General features: G+C 41.3%; 1 protein-coding gene across 1 annotated transcript in view; it reads right to left on the minus strand.

Moving 5' to 3' along the window:
* The window catches only part of CTDP1 (CTD phosphatase subunit 1), a 55125-nt gene extending 35439 nt beyond the window's left edge, over window positions 1–19686 (minus strand). The window contains exons 1-6 of the mRNA XM_081205799.1: window positions 18954–19686; window positions 13572–13655; window positions 11079–11172; window positions 9896–10024; window positions 8437–8587; window positions 3543–3633 (exon numbers count right to left, since the gene is read on the minus strand). Of these exons, the coding sequence (XP_081061925.1) occupies window positions 3543–3633; window positions 8437–8587; window positions 9896–10024; window positions 11079–11172; window positions 13572–13655; window positions 18954–19264 (860 nt within the window). The 5' untranslated portion in view covers window positions 19265–19686. The remainder of the gene's footprint in view (window positions 1–3542; window positions 3634–8436; window positions 8588–9895; window positions 10025–11078; window positions 11173–13571; window positions 13656–18953) is intronic.
* Between the last annotated feature and the right edge of the window lie 358 nt (window positions 19687–20044).

The following is a 20044-nucleotide window of genomic DNA, read 5'->3' on the forward strand; positions in this document are numbered from 1 at the left end:
TGTTCCAGTGTTTCCTGGCACGCTGAAAGGCCATCTTCATCCCTACTGCATTGGCCCCCCTTTTCCCTGGGAAGCCACTTCAACCACCAAACATCATTACAGTTTTGCTGCCTCTTGTTTGGGAAGTGAGCCTGGCTTTGAAGGATGCCCTCGCTGGATTGGCATCGCTTGGATTTTACCCCCCCCAGATCTCTTCTTTTTTTCTCCTCCCTCAGGAGTCCTGCCTTATGATGTGTTCCCCTGAGCATGTACAGAGGGCTGTCTTGGAACTATTGTGGACTCTTGGCAAGGGAGGGGGTGAGGGGATTTTAGTGTGTTCCAGTTGTTTCATTTTTGTGCTTTGGCATGGTTCCCGGACAGAGAGCGGGTTGCAATGTGGTTCTTTAACAGGGCCTGGGAAGACAATGGGCTCTGTTCTCGACCTTGTTGCAATCTTTTTAGTTACAGCAAGTGGAATATGCTTGAAGCGAAAAAAATATGCTTGGCTCCTGCCTTTTTGCTGCTGAGAAAAATGATTTTAAAAAGCTTCTCAAAGCTTTGAGTTTTTTTTGGTGGTGGTATTCTAGCATTCCAGTAAATGCTTTATATAAGATTAGCAATAATATGAAGGATAATCGTATAAGTTCACCCCCTGTTTTTTTATTATTATTATTGCTTGCAGAAATAGTGTCTTATTGTTTTCGTTTTAATCACAAGTATATTTTTAGGTCATTATCCATATTATAATTGGACCTATGAGTATGTTAATGGATCTTCTTGTTTTCTTAATATTACCACTATGAGTGATAGGTGTAGGGATGAATTACCGTGATTTGCATAAATTGGCAAACTGGACAGAAAATTTGTTCAATTCCACCATTTTGGCTTTAAAAATGATTAACAAAGAAATATCAGAAATAAGAAATGTAGTTCTTCAACATCATTATGCTTTAGATGTGATCCTTGCTTCTAAAGGTGGAATTTGTGCCTTAATTTATTCTCATTGCTGCATGTATATAACTGATCAATCAACCAATATCTCTGCTACTATTGATCATATGGAACAAATGATAGCCCATAATCCTTTGAATCCACCTGAAGGTTTTGATCCATGGGAGTGGTTGTCTTCTTGGTTACCCAATGGAGTATGGTTAAGAAAAGTATTATTGATTGTAATTGCATGTGTTGCTGGATTCGTCGTGGTGTGTTGTTGCATTCAATGCATACCCTCTTTGATTTCCCAATGCACTGCATGGTGGTACCGACCACGGCCCACCACAGGGGTTACAAGAGGAATTTATGTTGCAAAGTGTAGACGCTTAGGCAATGAAGTGTACGATTTGGACTAATGGTCCCTCTTTTCCTCTAATAATATAAATAAGAAAAGGGGACATGTGGGAAAATGATTGCTTGTACATGAGAGCATGAGCAAAGTTCTTATTGTTACAGGGTGATCTCATAGCTAGAAGCATCCTTGGAGCATGAATAGCGCGTGAACAGCTCGTGCTGTCCCATATGATTGGCTAACGTAGCATGGCCTGATCGCTCGCATGGTCTAGTACCAAGGTCTTTATCTGCTGGCTAGAACAAATTGCTTGACTTGTATTTTTTGTATCCTTACTTGGCTTGTATCTTTCTGATTTTCACACAATAAAAGCTGTGCTGCATTAGCCCGAGGAGCTGCCATAGCCCTAGGAGCAGCCATATTTCGGAACCCCTCATGGTGTGAGACTGATTTTTCCCTGGATGCCGAGCTGCAACTCGACAAACTGATTAGATAGCTCTTTAAAATGATTCATATTAAGGAATATCTACTCAATTAAGATATAAAATAGGAAGACTTTCTAAATTCACATACTGATTACAGTCCTTTACATTATCAGTTTGTTTTCTTAAAGCAACTACGATTTCATCTGTATCATCACAATGATTAATATTTATCAGTTTTGCTTAAAACTGTCCAGAAGCTGACCAAAGAAAACAAACCATGATATTGAATTGACATACATACATATAAATATATATACACATACACAAGTCCTTCACTTTTAAATGCACAGAAAATAAAAATCAGATCCACCAAGAATGGTTTTTTGATAATCAGCTGTTACGAAGATGGGCAGTAGAAAGCATCACCTGTAACTCTGCCACCTGGAAAACAATTCAATCAATCACTGCTTTCAACTAAGCTATATTATGTGATTAACAAAGTAGTGTCAGGTACCACCTAGTGGTATGAGTGAGGCTGTTCTACTGGACAAAACGATAGAATTGGCTTATAATCCCAAGAAATTTAGCTTTAACTTTGAATGCCATTAGAATTTTCAAGTTAGGGTGCAGCTGTTTATGACAGAAATGTTGGATATGCAATGGGAGCACAAAACTTCCTTCTTATAAAGAAATCCAAATACTATGACTCAGCTTCTTTGGATGGTAAAGGTAATAGTTTCATACTCAAAGCTTTGATATGTGCAGTACATATAGAAACAGAATAACATTCAATCATTCTGTATAAGAGATTTAAAATAGACCTATTACCCATGAGAATCTGTTTCTATCGATTTGTCAGGCAGGTCAGAGATCCTGCTACACTGATGTATCCAATACAGCTCTGTCCAACTAGGACACAAGTCCTACTTAGTTGCATAGTTTTCTTAGGGCCTGTAATAAATTACCGTACTCCCCACTTTCAGCTCTACACAGAGAGACTGAAGGAATCATTGGGTTCATGCGTTTCTGCCCAATCCGCTTGCCAAATCTAGAAGATAATGTCTGCTACCAAAGGTGCTGAGAACCAAAGATGCTGAGCCTATTTGATTGCAGGCTCTCTGTTTTTCTAGATACTGAATATACTAAACAAAAATGGCTTATATCCAGGGCAGGGGAGACTTCTACTGAAATACCTGGGGGATGTTCTGCTGTGGGTGGGTGTGCACAAGTGGAGAGTGTAACACCTGAACAGGCTCCTATTCTGCAGTTCCCAAGGTCAAAATAGATATGATGGCAGCACGCCCAACCCCAGTCATGCCAAATCCCTACAAAAGCAGAAGGGGAGGGGGAGGAAGGGGGAGATTTAAAGCATGGTGTGAATGGGCAGAGCTGAACCCTTCCATCACCCATGGTTTCTCCCTGAAGCAACCTTAAAAACAACAACATATTTTTGTTCTGATTGAGCTCCATGACACAAAGTAACCTCCATTGGAACCAAAATAGCTTTAAAAAAAGAAGTAGTTTGGGGCAGGGAATTCACAGGCAGAAAAAAGATGCACTCCTATAAATAATTCTAACTCGCATTCCTGCCACCTGAAAATCGCTTCAAATGCAAATAGTTATAGAAAAACAAAAGCAAAGGCAATCTATTTTCTGATCAGTTTCTGTTAATGTGGGCAGGATATAATCTCCATTGCTTTACAATAAAAAGGCATTGAGATGTATATGTTTATGACCAGGAGTGGCAAGTTGGGGAGTTTAAAAAAAGTAGTTAGATACTGAAATTATGTTATTTGTTTCCAGCAGTATCCCTCCAAATGCTTCATGAACAATATTCCAATCCCAATACATACCTAAGGTTCCCAGTTTTAGAATATGGATCAATACATTCATCCCTTGACAATATTCGATGGGAAAAAAGCTTCTTTTCGGAGTCCAAGAATGCTTTTAAGGAAAAGAAGTTCAAAATTAATATGTATTTTCCACAAGAATCATCATACTTAGTATGATTTTCTTTGGAATACCACAGGATCGTTTTAGCCAAAAACAGCTTTTAATATGAATTACTGTGCATAACTAAAATTTATTAATGAGATCCCCAAATACATTCATCTACTACATAAACCATAAATACTACACATAAATCAAGAGACCGTATTAAGCCATTAAGGCTGCAATCCTATACACCCTTAGAAGCAAGTCTCACTGAATTCAATAAAGATTATTTCAGAGTAGGCATGTATGGTATTGTGCCATAAATAATTGTAATAAATACTTGCTAATATAACTTGCAACATGACTGATAGGGTCACAATAACATGTCTACCCAGAAGGAAGTCCAATGGAAATCCATGGGGTTTTCTCCCAAGCAACTGGGGTTATGAGTGCCTCCTGAATGTTTTTTAATAAAATGTGAGTTTTCGTTAGATGGAAAAAAAGATTTTAAGTTTATATTTGTAGTTTATTTAAGAGTAAACATAGCATATTTAGGTCAACATATTGGCCAGTCAAGCATCACATCTTGTTTTGCGATACAACAGTACACCCCGTTGTAAAAACTTCATAGCAAGTCTCAGCATTAGACAATTTCCCCCATTTGTTCAGTGCCATGTCTTGGGTTTGTAGATAGCCAAAGCAGTGGAAAGCATTCTACAATTCTTAAGCAAAATGGGCAAGTTAAGGGAAAGTTTAAATAGGAGTTCTTGTAGTTGCAGGTTTTAAGTTATACTTGTAAGATTTGAACATAAATACTTCTGAGCTATCTTGAAATAGTAACAGCCTTGTTTTTTAAAACATGGCTGGATGACAATTGTCTTGAAAAACTGATTTTAAGGACTATAATCAGGTAAGAATTCTGCATTTGATTTCTTGGCTACTTCCTCATGTTACATAAACCATTTTTAGTTTCATCAGTGGGGGAATCACATTAAAGCAGGCCTGCACTTGTGGTCTACCAGTCACATATTGCAGTTTCATAAGCCTCCTGGTTTAGCTGCTTGCCAGAGATTGCACAAATTAAAGGCTTATCAAGCATCTGGCACCACAAAATATGTCAGGGTCGGCTGCATTCACTTTGGTGTGTCACAGGTTGCATCATTATGTATCTGGAGAAGCCCAGTGCAAACTTTGTTTTATAAACTACACTGTCAAAATTTCTGAGAAAGTTATTTTAAAATTGTGACCCCTATGGTACTGTGCAATATCCATTTCTAGACATGACTGGTGATTCAGGGAGTGATGTGATGCACTTTGAAGGATTTGGATGTTCAGAGGCTATTGACACAGCACTTTCTAGAATTCCCTATAAAAGGTTTCAGTGACACACTTCCCAATATCACTAGTCACCTATCAAAAATTGATACATGTGGGCAAAAACTATTGTGTCTTACAGGAATAACTTAAAACCCACAAATACAAGAAAATCTGAGAGTTAAGGATAGAAGTTCAACCTTAACTCACCCGACTATGCTTAAGAATTTCAGCAAATTCATGTAGGGTCATCCCCTTGCAGTACCTAGGCATAATGAATTGAAAGAATTAGCTAGACAGAACCATCACCAAGTAAACTTAGAAAGATGCATTGGCCTACTAAAGTGAAATAAGCCACTTAATGTAGAAAATAAAAGTGAGGTGTGAATATTTTAAATAAAAATGTTACAACAATATTTCCATAAATGGTCTGTTGTTTCTTCTCCATATTCATTATCTACACAAGTCAATTGCTAACTAGATTGGTCAGTGGGCTAGATCAAAACACAAGCCCCCGCCTACAAGCTCCTCACAGCTGAGTGAGTTCACTTTGTGTCTATTCCTGGAGATAAAGGTAGGACCTTGAACAACAGAAACAGGGAGAAATTATCACTATATCAGCCAGTATATCAGCTGGTCAGTCCTTTATTAATCTATATGTATCAACACATGTAGATTAGGGTTAAGGAGAAAGTGGAAAAAAGAAGGAACAGATGCTTCTTCTTTCAACAGATACCACCATTCAGAAGAGACCAATTAGCAGGAATAAACAGCTTACATAAAAGAATCAGTTGAGGAATAAATCGGGATATACTTTCTTTTTTGGTTTTCACCTGCTATTTAATTATATCAAAATAATACATTATGTGTCAACTGACACTTTCCTAAGAACATATTTCATTTATGGGTGATTTACATTTCCATGCATGAACAACAATACCCAGTGGCTCGATTAGCAACAAACTCAAAGTAATGGTTATTTAATGACCCGGTTTGCACAATCAAATCATGACTCAACTAGCCAAAATATGAATGACTCCATGCACTTGCATGCGGCGTCCATCACAGAAGTGGAGAAACAAACCAGGATGCTGCAATTAGCTATGGCTTCCCATTATGTGGGAACCAGAAACAATGATTAATGGTTTCCAAACAAGTGAAGATTCCCAACTCATCCTTAAAAGATGTCCTAATATTCTAATTTGGTTGGACTGAATCTAGCATAGTTTCCCAGTATGCATGTAAAGGGAAACTGTGGTTAAGTACGGCTTCAATGCTCACTTGCCCACTCACATGAAAAGAGGACTTTGGGGCTGCATGAGGGTGATGCAGCCTGTGGAAATCCTATTTTATTAAGCAGAGTTAATAGATTAAATACAGTGGTGCCTCGCAAGATGAAATTAATTCGTTCAGCGAGTTTTGTCGTCTTGCGAAGCACGGTGTCGGGAAAGTTTTGGAAAAGCTTCAAAAATCACCAGTCTTTAAAAACCTCAAAAAAGGCTACCACACCGCGTTCTATGAGTTGCTCCTCGAAGTCAAGTCGCAACTGTATTAACGGTGTTAAGAAAAAGGAAACAAACTTGCAAGATGTTTCCGTCTTGCGAAGCAAGGCCATAGGGAAAATCATCTTGCGAAGCAGCTCAAAAAACAAAAAACCCTTTCGTCTAGCGAGTTTTTTGTCTTGCGAGGCATTCGTCTTGCGAGGTACCACTGTACATTTCTTTCTCAACCCAAGAACTGCATTCCCTTATAGGGAACCTTTATGTGCACCCCATCAGTACCCATTCCCATTATCTTTCATACACATGCTTACACCCATTCTCATCCTTGACTGGCCAGGTTGGCTGGAAACTGGAATCCAACAATATTTGGAGGGCCACGGGTTTTTCATCCAAGCTCCACTGCACATTAAATGAAGTCTTCATTCAACACAATTTCTCTTTAAATTTACTGCCACCTTGTGTTTGAAGCATGCACACACTATTGTAAACAATGACTGCTATAAAAACACAGTTGGAGAGTTGATTTTCTTCTTTCAAGCAGAACCATGACATTTCCTAGATAGATCTGAGGGGAAAAGTGAATCGCTCCACCCAGATTACATACCCCACTCTTTTCAGGGCAGTTATATATTATTCATCACTTCTGGCTTCTCATGGTCTCATGTTGAGGGACAACAGTGATTTTCAAAACAGAAGAAAGTTTGCATCTTGGAGCAAAGTCTGCAAACTGACCTCATGGGTACATTATCAGATTAGCCATGTACGTTCCCCATTTTTATTCCTCCTCTTCCTACCTCCCCTCATAGCTTTGTGTAATGCCAGATGAAGCTTCTGCGACAGTTTGGCTTGTCCCAGTGAAGGTACTGCACAATTGCAGATTTTTGGTTTTGTTCTTACAAATGAATGTTGCTTTTTGTGTGCTTTGTAAAACTGAGGGCAATATCCAACGAAGTAGTTCAGTTAGTGCATGGACCTCTGGCTGTGCAATGAAACTTCTCCCTGTCTTCTCCCTCAGCAAACTCTATGTTTGTTCTGGGGGTTCCCCCCAAACCTGCAGAACAGATATGGGGAGGGCATGGGGGGCATCAGGGAGAGATGACATTCTATTGAGAAGCCAGAAGTTCTTGTGCTAACGGAACTACTTCATTGGATACCACCTTGAGTGCTTTAAATAGCCCAAAGTAAGAAGAAGTCAATGGTAGAATGCAATAGGATAATAATGCTTTCAGCACCAAAGAACTTTAATTTACTGCCTGTTGGAATACAGTGGAACCTTGGTTTTCGAATAATAATCTGTTCCAGAAGACCGTTTGACTTCCGAAACGTTTGAAAACCAAAAACTCAATACAGAGGCCTCAATACAAAGGGGAACTCAAAACGGAAGCTGCGTGGAATGTTCAGCTTCCCAAAAGCATTTGAAAACAGAAGCAGTTACTTCTGGGTTTTCGGCATTCAAAAGCGGAAACGTTCGACTTCTGAGATGCTCGAAAACCGAGGTTCTACTGCCTTCATTCCTCATGTAAATGAAACAATGCACCTAGCCACAATTTAGCTGGATCAAAACTCTAAATAAAAGGGATGATGATCCAATTCTCTCAATCCCATGCTAATCTCTTATTCTGTTGTAGATTTGCAGATATTATTGTCTGACTGTTACTCTCAGAATGATTTGTTTAAGCCACCTGAGTGCTGATCAGGGAAAAATGCAGGGTGTAACAAGAATACCTTTGAACAAGATTTGAAAAGCAATTTGGGGACAGCGCTGCAGCCACTTGGTAGCTTCTATTCTAAGTACCATAATAATAATAATAATAATGTCCTATATTATGGCACGTAGAATAGAACCATAGAGTTGGAAAGGATCCTGAAAATCATCTAGTCCAACCCCCTGCGATGCAAGACTCTCACCTAGATCATACATGACAGATGGCCATCCAACCTCTGCTTATAAACCTCCAAGGAGTGAGAGTCCATCACCTCCCATGGAATTGCTTACCTGCAATCGTATGTGCATAAAGTCTGCTTCCAAAGGTAAACACATGTAGTTCATACAACTTGGCAATCTTTTCTAGGAACTCTCTGCAATGAGGACGCAACCGAGTATGTAGCATAGGCTCCCCTCGACCTAACTGAAAATGGAATATTCCCTGAAAGGGAGAGATAACACTGGTAAGACGTAAGCTATAACTCATAAATAAAACCCATTTTCTGGCATATACAGAATGATTTTCAGCTTATAGAAGAATTTATTTTTCAACTACTATTAGGTGTACCAAACTTTTAAAAATTAGCAGTTTGTATATACTTACAAATATACATTATAAAGTTCAAAAAAAGAGCAGCTCAGTCTTTACATTTGCTTGCCATGGTTTTTATAATATCTCATGAACTACAACTTCTGTCAAGGCCAAGCCAATGCCCAGTAATCATGAGTTGTAGTTCAGCAACATCTGGAGTCACAGGCTAGACAACCTTATCATAGAATGACTGAAAATAGTCACTATATCAGTGTTTCCCAACCTTGGGCCTCCAGCTGTTTTTGGACTACAACTCCCATCATCCCTAGCTAGCAAGACCAGTGGTCAGGGATGATGGGAATTGTAGTTCAAAAACAGCTGGAGGCCCAAGGTTGGGAAACACTGCACTATATGATGGAGTAGTATTAGCTATTTATCAAGTAGATCAATTTAGTTAAGAATATTTGGGAGCTAGCTAGGTAACTTCAGTTTCATTCCCATTTCTCTAGCTAGGATCCAGAAAGCCCACACGGGCAGCAAGTGTCTTTTCCAGATCTATCAGTTGCTACACTGGAGAGTACACCAGACCTCAGAGCAAATTTCGTAACAGCTGAAGTAGGAGAGGTTCCTGAAAAGTCCCAACCTTTATGCACTTCTAGTTGTGTGGGCAAGTACTTTCATGAATATTCACTAGATGATTATTTAACTAAGTTTCTCTCAGAGAAGATCTATTGGAATTAATGGACCTAACTAGTTTTCATTAATTTCATTTAGTCTATTCTGAATTAAAATTTAGTTGTCTACCACCTACTGTTCCTTTTCTGGCAAAAAGCAATACAAGCAGATTTCACATGATTTTTATATTATTGATTTTATCTTGTCCCATCCTGAAGGCTGTATTTCTTATTTTCAATGCCTGGACATCAAACTCTAATGGTTGTTTCTTTGTAGTTACTGCAGACTTAGAATGTATGCCAGTATTTTTATTTATTATTGATTTGTTTTATATTTTCTCTCAGTGCTAGATGCCTTGAATTTCTTCTGGAAGCTAGAATAATAAACAAGGGCTTAGGATCTACTATATATTTTGGAAAGTTTTTATTTGCTATGAATTGGATGCCTCTTAGTTTATGAACTTTATAAAACATTTCATTCTTGAAATATTGAACAGTTTTAATGTATTTTGGCAAAGAACAATAATCAATAATGTTGCTTTACTCGGTTAGACATCTGTTGGCAGTGCTGTTCTGTTGTATGGATCAATGTCTGGTCCAAATCTACCATTAGCACCAGTTTTCGATTTCTGCGTAGCCTCTCTTGGTCTTCTCTTCCCAACTGCTCAGCTTGCTACAATAAAAACAGAGTATCCCATTAAGTGTATTTGAAGCATAAAATGAGGATTAACTTGAACAGATCTCAGTAGACACAGTGCAATGTACAGTAATTTCAAGGAAGAAAAACAAACAACAGCCAGCCAAAATTCAATTGACTAAATAGCTCCTTTCACTCATATTAAAGAACAAATAGAAGTGGAACATCATCTTAGAGTTGCCCTCTAGGCCTCCAAAATCCTAGCAATTTGTATGTATCAGACTCACTGCATCAACATGTTTAATTAGTGGATTTTGCAGCAAAGGGTTTATTTGAACTTCTGGTATGTGGCAGATGCAGTGTGCATTTTCCCCCTACAAGCAAAAAAATAAGGAGTGCTATCCAATGAAATACTTCAGTTAGTGCAAAGACTCTGATTGCAACAGAACCGCCTTCTCTTCTCATGTGCAATCTAAATTTGTCTTGGAGATTCCTCCAACCCCCCCCCCCCGAGCCGAACCCTCCATTTGTGCAAATGGAAATCCTTATGCATGTTGTACAGAGTACTCTCGTTATTTCCCCTGCTCTTCATGTACTGTAAAAGCAGCTGGTTTCCTGGGTATAGCATTTTACTTGCACCCAAGTTTTTGATGGCCAAAATATACTGTTTGTGGCTACATTTAAAATATTAGCTGTGAGGGTATGTGACTGATATACACATTTTTATTTCAATTTCAGCAGTATTTTTAATTGTGTTGCTTTATTGCTTTTGTGTTTGGCAAAAAGACTGGGATATAAATTTAATAAGTTTGCCCTCTAAACTTGTATTGGCAGGATTTGTGCAAGAAGAATATAGAGTGAAATCCAAGGGAGAGGGAATAGTTCTCTCTTCAAAACTAAATTTGATCACAACACATCAGAAACATGTATAGCTTAGGATTCTATCTACTTAAAAGAGTTGCTTTCAACTTCAAATTTAGCTAAGACAAACTTGCTGTATTTCATAATGAAGAAATTCTGCTAATTAGATCTGCTGAACTTTGGGCCCCTGCCAAAAATAAGGGGAAGAGTAGGAGTATACTGTACTTACTTCAGAGCTAACCATCAATTCTGGTACACTATGAACCATTGATACAGTTGCTGTGGATACTGGCATATTCTGTGTTCCATTCTTGCTTCGTAACCTAACAACGTGAAAGATATCAGACAAATTTTATTAATAACAGTTACCAAAAAACCCCTCTAACAGGACTGATTTGTGCCATAAGTTTTAAAGACAACTACCTTATTTATCACTTGCGCCAACCAGCCTTAAACAGTGTACACAAACAGTAAATTTACATGATGTTTAATTGGCAAGCAGAATAATATAATTTAAGAACAGGAAAAATGGCACACCTTGGTACAGAGACCAGAGTCATGCTTTTTAAACCAAGTAAAAAGTACCCAAGTACATATTCTCATCTATGTACTTAAATTACTGGCATCCTATGAAGCATATAGAAAAATGGTGAAAAGGATTAGGATTCATTTCTGTTTATTGAGAGAAATGTTAGGCTTTTAGAAAGTCTTAACTATTTACAACAAATACCACATTTCTGTTTTGCAATATAAAATTGTTTGGGTTTGGGTTTGTGTATGTTTTGTTTTACTTAAAATTCCAAAAGTGAACTGCATTTGCTCTCAGAAAGAATTAAACTGGAATATAGGAATACAGGGTGGCAGCATCCCAATATCTGAATAAAACTGCTTTCAGTGTAATGTAGGTATTAGAGTGTTGGATGAAGACCTGGGAGACCAGGATTCTAATCCCCACTCAGCAATGAAGTTCGCTTGGGGGACTTTGGGCCAGTCACTGTATCTTAGCCTAACCTACCTCCATAAGGTTGTTGTGAGGATAAAATGGGGAGGGGCAAAGCCATGTGTGCTATCTTGAGCTCCTTGGAGGAAAGGTGGGCTATAAATCAAATAAATAATAATAATGGTGCATGAGCAGTTGTGCAATACTGATTACGCTTGGCTTCAAAGTGTTGTTCTTCATCCACCCTGCTTCATCTGCACATAAGCTACCATATGACATCAGTGGGCAGCAGTGTATTTTGATAGTTATAGCAAGAATACCCTGTTTGGCCTTTGTGAAGACAATGGACACAAAATGGATATTTAAACATGAAGGTTTCTTACAGGGAACAGCCTTAATCTTTATTTCAACCCCCCAAGACACTCCCATCAATTCTATTACAGTGGTACCCCGCAAGACGAATGCCTCGCAAGACGGAAAACCCGCAAGACTAAAGGGTTTTCTGTTTTGGAGGCGCTTCGCAAGACGAATTTCCCTATGGGCTTGCTTCGCAAGACGAAAGCCCATAGGGAAATCTCCAGGGACCTGTTTTAAATTGCTGGCGGTCGGGAGCAAAGACTTTCGCCCACAGCCGGCCTTCAGAAGAGGTCCTGGACCTCTTCTGAAGGCCGGGGGGGGGGGCAAAAGTCTTTGCTCCCCCCCCCCCCCGCCTGCCTTCCCGGGACAGCGGAGACTTCTCCGCTGCCCCGGGCGATCTTAAAATGCTGGCGGGCGGGAGCGAAGCGTTCGCTGCCGACCCCCAGCATTTTAAAATCTCCCCGGGTCTCTGCTGTCCCGGGGAGATTTTAAAATGCTGGGGGTCGGGAGCGAAGCGTTCGCTGCCGACCCCCAGCATTTTAAAATCTCCCCGGGTCTCTGCGTTCGCTGCCGACCCCCAGCATTTTAAAATCTCCCCGGGTCTCTGCTGTCCCGGGGAGATTTTAAAATGCTGGGGGTCGGCAGCGAACGCTTCGCTCCCGACCCCCAGCATTTTAAAATCTCCCCGGGACAGCAGAGCCCTCCCCCCCCCCCAGCCTTCAGAAGAGGTCGGGGGACAGACTGTCCCCGGACCTGGTCTGAAGGCGGTTTCCCTAGGAACGCATTAATTGATTTTCAATGCATTCCTGTGGGAAACCGTGCTTCGCAAGACGAAAAACTAGCAAGAAGAAAAAACTTGCGGAACGAATTAATTTCGTCTTGCGAGGCACCACTGTAATCAGAACTATTTCAAGAGGTTTAACAAACTTGACTGTATTTATGGAGACCTCAACAGGGAACAGTTCCTACTACAAAAGAAATTTTACTGTCATGGTTTTCTATGTACAACATTGTCACTCATTTGGTTCTTTATTGTTACATTCATGCCCACTAGTTCAGCAAGTATGTTTTGCGTTCCTTTTGAAAGAATGATTCTTTGGTTTATCCATCAATAAACCTGTGCTCATACCTACCAATGTTTTAGTCCGCTGCATACATTTAATGAAGAATGCCATATTTATTATAATCAAACTGATGTTTATTTCTATTTTGTAATATTATGCTGGTGCAAGTTCGCATGCTCCATATTCCCACTTATTTCTGGCACTGCTGGGCATACAATAAACATAAATTGTTCTTTCCAGGTATGAAGAGCATTATTCCAGTGCAACGCAATTGATTTCAATTTAAGTTCCTCAAAGGTGACAATCCTCAGTTTAATGCAGCACCATCAGTAGAAGTCAAAGTCCATACAACAATACTCACTGTGTCAAATCCTGGCCACACTCTGCACATAAGCCTTTCATAACAACTGGATGGCTGCATCCTTCCAGGCGCACCAGGACACCTCTGGAAAGCAAAGAAAAACCTTATCTAAGGAAAAACTGATTGCATTATATTATATTCTGTATCAGATTAGAAGTAGGGAAATCAGGGTTTACACTGACTGTCACACTGAATACTAGAGCAGCAGTTACCAACCTACCTCCTCCCCCGGGACCACCTGAAAATTGCTGGGGCGTGTGTGTGCATGGGGGTATCTCAGAGGACCACTCAAAATTGTTCTGCATATTAAAAGCACATATAATGCACATTTTAATATTAGTATTCTTGCTTTTCTAACGGGATGGATATGCCCGTTTTGTGAATGAAGTTCTATGAAGCTAAATGTAATGTTTGTTAGCCTCTGATCAGGTTCAGTGTTAATTTTGCTACTGCATTTGGAAGTATGGTAGCTGTCAACTTTTTAATACGCCATCTGTGTGGTGGTCATGGAGAACCAGTGATCCATAGATCACAGTCTGAAAATCTTGGCAACAGTTGCTTGGCGGACACAAACATAAAAACTATCCATGATATTTCACAAGTTTCTTATGTGGATTCACACAATACAGAATGTGTTTGTTTAATAGTTTTCTTTATGCTTATTTCTATTTATTTTTTTATAACAGCTGAATCTATTACTGTTCACTTTAGTTATTAAAAAAGCCCTCTTTTAAAGGATTTAACTGATCCCAGAAAGCATACATTTTAGAGAGCTATCTGGGCACAATCCATAGAACAAGGACTGTGCCGTAGTGCAGTGGTAGAACACCTGCTTTGCATGCAGAAGGTAGGACAAGGTATCTCCAGGTAGGGTTGGAAAAGAACCCTGTCTGAAATCCTGGAGAGCCAATCCCAGTCAGCATACGCAGTACTGAAATAGATAGACCAATGATCTGACTCAACATAGGGAAGCTTCTGAATGTTCCTAATTCATTGGGGAGTTCTCCTGAACAATGTATATGAAATGAATGGATTGTTTGAAATGAATGCTTGATTAAGATCAGGGAAACGGCTTACGGTTGGGAGAGGGCTCATAGCTATCTGAAGTACTGGTTGACAGGTCATTTTAGTTTCACCTCATAGGAATAAAGTGCTTGTCTTGAATGGGTTTTTTTGTTTTTTGTATTTAAGGAGATAAAAATGTAGATCAAGCACTATTTTAAATGGTTTAACAGCATGGCTCTCTAGAATGGGCTTGTAAAAAGTATGCACAGTACTACAACCTAACGTTTTGAGATGATGTGAAGTTCTGTGCATTTAGTTTCACTAAAAGGCGCATACCTCTAGAAAATCCCAAATAGCACATTTTCAAGACACATTTCAATCTGATTTGCCAGTTTTAGAATTCAAATTGGTTTGGTTGCTCAGTGGATGACCTTCACTGTGAAAAGGACTGTGGAGTGTAACTCTGCTAATAATCCTGTGTGCCCTCAAGGTTTCTTGGTACTCTCTCACATTATGTACTTCTTATCTGCTTGTTCAAAATGTGAGATGAGGGCACAGCACCTTGGTGATTCCACCTACTTATAAGGGAGAGCCATTACCACTGGTGCAATCCATTACATATATGCTACGGGGTGACACAGGGTTATATCTTGTTGAGACATCTACATGAAACTGTTGCGGAAGAGCGTACATGCTCTGGAGTAAAGTGTCATCAGTATGTACAGTCCCATCCAGGTGAAATGGTGGCATTTTAGCCAAGGTGGTGCCTTTCAGCTGTTGTAGGACTCCAACTTGGCTCAATTCTAGGCAGCAAGGCCATCAGGATATCATGCTGACCACTCCTGTTTTAAGCTACTGCTTTGACTCGGTAATACGATGGGTGAGGGCTAATAAGGTGAAACACTGTATTTGGCTTGTCCTTGCACTACTTGTTAGGGATGCTTAGGCCTGCTCTCAACTCTTTTGTTTATGGGTGCCTAAGTGATATCTTTGCTTAAAGCACTCTTTACCAACTTAGATTAGTGTGCAAATTGTGGCCTTCCAGAACAAATGCAATATTCTCATTGTTATCCATGGGCTTTCTGTGAAAGGCATTATACTCCTGCAAAATGGCAGTTCAAGTTATTAATAGATACTCAGCATGCTAAGCATATTTTGCCTGTTTTGACAAAATGTTGTATTGAAATTGGCTTCCAGTTTGTTACCAGGTATATCTTAAAAGATATTGGTTTTTAAAGCCCCAAACTGCCTGGAAGTGAGGTATCTGAAGGATTGTATTATCCCATATGAATTCTTTTGTTAAGGTCATCTTCTGGGTGTTTCCTCCTTTCAATAACTTTTCACTTTATAACACCCTGATTGTGGAATGCTCTTCCCAAGGAGGTTCAGCAGGCATCTCTCGCAATATGTTTTAGGGAGCAATCCTAAGTATGGAAAACCAGTATGATTTATGCAGACCTAAGTTAAGTCACATAAAGTACATCATTTCCAAACTCCATTCAGGAGCAGCCTGACAGAGGGAAAACAAGCCTTTAAAATAGTTTCCCATCCACACCATTTGCCTGGAGCACTTATTTTTCAGGGCTCACAATAGTGTAAGTTTTGTCAAACTTGGCTCAGTCAGCTTAGCTCTGGTTGAGCAGGGATGCAGGAGTTATTTATACCTGCGAATCTCTGGCTGAGTCAGGCTTGGGGACTTGTGCCTGTGTAGCCCAGCTGAGCTGGGAACTGGCTGGCTGACCTCGAGATCTGCCACATCCTAACTTGCTCATCCTGATGGATCTAGGGTTAGGACCGTACCCTTAGGCATGAAGTAAGAACGATTCAATTCTCAAAAGCTTTGTCTACAGTGTACTTTCGATAATCATGCTTTGGTTGATGCTTTGAATTGGCTTTACTTTTACACATACACACACTTAAACAAACAGTCAGGATATTCATTACATTTTAAATAAATAAATAAGACATGGTAGATGCTTTTATCCACTCCAAAACTGAGCTCAAACAAAAACAGGCACTGAATACTAATAAGGCCATTTGCAGAAGGACATCTGCAGGCAGGTAACAGCTAAACTACTTGTTCAGAGCAACATAGGATCCTTGCTGCATGGGAAGACAAAAGGCAAACTCAGAGACAGACCATTAACATGCACATTCTTGTGTGTATATGTCTGGTACACACAGGAAACAAGACATATCATAAAGGCAAATGAGAAGATGGGGCAGATTTGATATACTTGATTTCTGTACTAACCACAGAAGGGAAAAAGCCCCTTCTTTCTCAGCCAGCATGAAAACCAAGCAGGCACTTGGAAAAAGGAAAGATCCACCTGTCCTCCCTCCACCTGTATTCTTGATAGGGCATCCACAGTGCAGGTCAATATCACATGTAGTTTGCTATCCCAAGGTACTATGCATCTCAGGATCTAAATGCACATCCCAAACTACATAACAGCAACTTTTTGCATACATATATCTCTGGAATGAAGTTAGAGAGTGTAGCTACTCTGAAATCTTCTTTAATATATAGCTATGTTCAGGGATGACAAGAGTTAAGGTCCATCAACTTCTGGGGTGTGATTCCCCACCCGAAATTTAATGTCTAATTAATTTGGCAATAGTGTTTCCTACATTTTTTGTGTTCAGGCACAACATAGGTCGAGAAATCATCACTGCAAATTAGGAATTAAAGAAAAAAGTAACCAAGATGAAAAACTGTTCTGAACTGGATCAGACTTGTGTAATTAGAGTAATCTTGGGTATTAGAATGAGTGTTTCATTTGTATAAACAGACATAAATTTAAGTGATAAAGTCCAACATATTTAATTTTAACATATCTTCTACATTTTACCAAGGCCTGCTTCCTCCACACAGTCTACACTCATGACTGCAGCTCTGACTTATTCAGGTTAATTAAGGTGTCTCTAATCACAGGCTGTTTATCTTGCTGTTACTCACTTTGAGCCCTTGGGCTAGGGTGTACTACAAATTTAAACACAAACAACACACACTACATCAGGTTTACATCCCACCCTTCCTTCAAGGAATTCAGGACATTCTCACAACAATCCTGTGAAGTAGGTTATCCTGAGACGGCAACTGGCACAAAGTCACTCAGTATGCTTTGCAATTTGTACTCAGTTTTTTCCAATCTATGCCAAATGCTCTAACCATGGCACCACATTGTCTTTCCATAAATATATAGTTCAAGTCACTGTATTTTATGGGACTCCCCATAATTTGTCCTCCTTTCCTCCTTCTCGCCTTTTATCATCTCTTCTGCTGTCAAAGTTTTACTATAAGGTCCCCAATGGAGAAACCTTGAAATACAACAACTGGTGGGCTTGAAATAGAAATACAACCTTGAAATACAACAACTACAGGTTTCCCAGCCCTATATTACAGTAATTAGTTCAGGCAAAGCATGCACGAAACAGTAAGTAGCTAGTCAAGCTCTACTATGATGTCACAACAAATCACCAAATGACATAGAAAGAATTAAGTAAGAAGGGTCTTAGGAGAGCTTGGAGATTTGCTGAGGCCCTTCTTGTAATACCACCATACACTGAAATTTGGGAGCCTATGACTAGCCTAGAAAACCTTCTGGGCAATGGCAAAGGCTATGGAAAACTCTCATCCCTGATATATACTGTCCATCTTTCTCCCTCTTCCCATAGTTCAATAATGTAGTCAGGTGGAATAGTTTCTTTAAACTGGACTGTGTTCTTTGGGGCTTTTAAAAGCTTGTTTTGAATTCCAATTACTTGTTATGCTCTGTGAGCTATAAATAAAAGAAAGCTCAATTTTTGCCCCGTAGTTTCCAAGGTAAGCTGCCTGTGGCTTTTCTGCACATCTTCGAAAACTTCATTTCAGAAGTGTTAAAGCCATGTGGGAACCTACATTATTGCAACTGGCCCAGCGGACTGCAAAAGCAAGTAAAAAGGGGTTGTATTTCGCCCTCCGCTAGTCACTCCTCCTACTTCCTCCATGGAGACGGGGAGCAAAGACCGGTTTCCTAAGGCGCTTCAACCGAGACCCAAGGAAGGCGGGTGGGCGGGCAGCCTGAAGCGCCGGCCGAGCCCACCTGGCTGCGGCGCCTTTTTAAATCTGGGACCGCATTTGAGCCAGAGGAGGAGCGGGGCCTGGGCTGTCACAGGCGCCGCCGTGGAAGAGGGCGGGGAAGGCACCGGCTGCTCCTCCCGCGCTTTCCCGCCTCTCCTCACCCTGTCCCGGATCTTCGCAGGAGAGGGCAGAGCGGATACCGGAGGCGCTTCTCAAGTCCAGGCGGAGAAGCCGAGAGGCAGAAGCCACCGAAGGCGGCGCTTTCCCGGGGCCCGGCCCACCGCCCGCCCCGAGCCCCGGCCGACCCCTCTTACCCGGGCGGGATGACTTGCCCGCGCTGCGCGCACAGCTCCCGCACCACTCCCGGCCGCTCCGCTTTGACCTTTCGCTCGGCTGTCCGCTGCGGGCCGGTCTCGGCGGCCGAGACTCCAGGCCGGGCCGGGCCCACGATAGGCACGCAAACCGCCAGCACCGAGCCGATCTTCACGGCCGCCCCGGCCGACACTTTCCATTCCAAGAGCCGCAGCGGCTGCGGGCCGGAGACGCGGATATCCGTCACTTCGGACGCGGCGGCGGCGTCCCCTCCTGAGGAGGAGGACGAGGCGGCCGCTCCCGGTTCCTCCATGGCCTCGGCCGCTGGGGCTCCCTCCCAGGCCGGGCCCGACTCAGCTAGGGACAGGTCGCTATGGCGACGGGGGCGCCGCTGCCGGTTAAATGAGGAGAATCGAACGCGAAACGTTGCGCTTCCCCCTCCCCCACCCACCAACTACCACCTTTTTTTTTAAAAAAAAAAATAACAACAAGAAGTAGTCACGAGCAGCGCCAACTGAGCGCGAGGTCAAGGCTCCGTTGCGCAGGCGCGGGACAACCTTTTTTTTTCTGGCGCCCGGGCCAGCTTAAAGGGGCCGCCGCGTTAAATCCGGCCCGCCTCTGGAGACAGCGAAGGCAATCGGATAGTATAGTACTGGAGCCTCTCAACGCGCTCTTCCAGCTCCTGGGCGGGGCAAGTTTCAGCCCCCGCCTCCCGGTTCCTTCCGGCATCGCGCGCTCCTACCTTACTGGAGACGCAAGCGCGCGTTCGCTTACACGCCCCTCCGCGTGCGCTACATAACACTGCCCCGTGTTTTTCTGCCCCATCGAAGGGGATTGTGGGATATAGATGCCGGCTTGCAAAGCTCTTCTAACGCTAACTACAAGTCCCAGCATGCATTTCTCTGGCTTTTTGGCGCATATGTAGCCGGCTACAGCAAACAAGACGGCAGCGGTAGCTGTTTGTTTGTTTGCTTGCTTGCTGACTGACCTGGTTTCCTGGTAGTTATTTAAAGTGGTAGTTGACTACAAGGGACCCTACAGAAATTCAGCATTCCAAATAACAAGTCCGTCCTTTATCAAACTTCTGGCGTGG

This window comes from Podarcis bocagei, assembly GCF_964188305.1.
Source record: "Podarcis bocagei genome assembly, chromosome: 8".
NCBI lineage: Eukaryota > Metazoa > Chordata > Lepidosauria > Squamata > Lacertidae > Podarcis > Podarcis bocagei.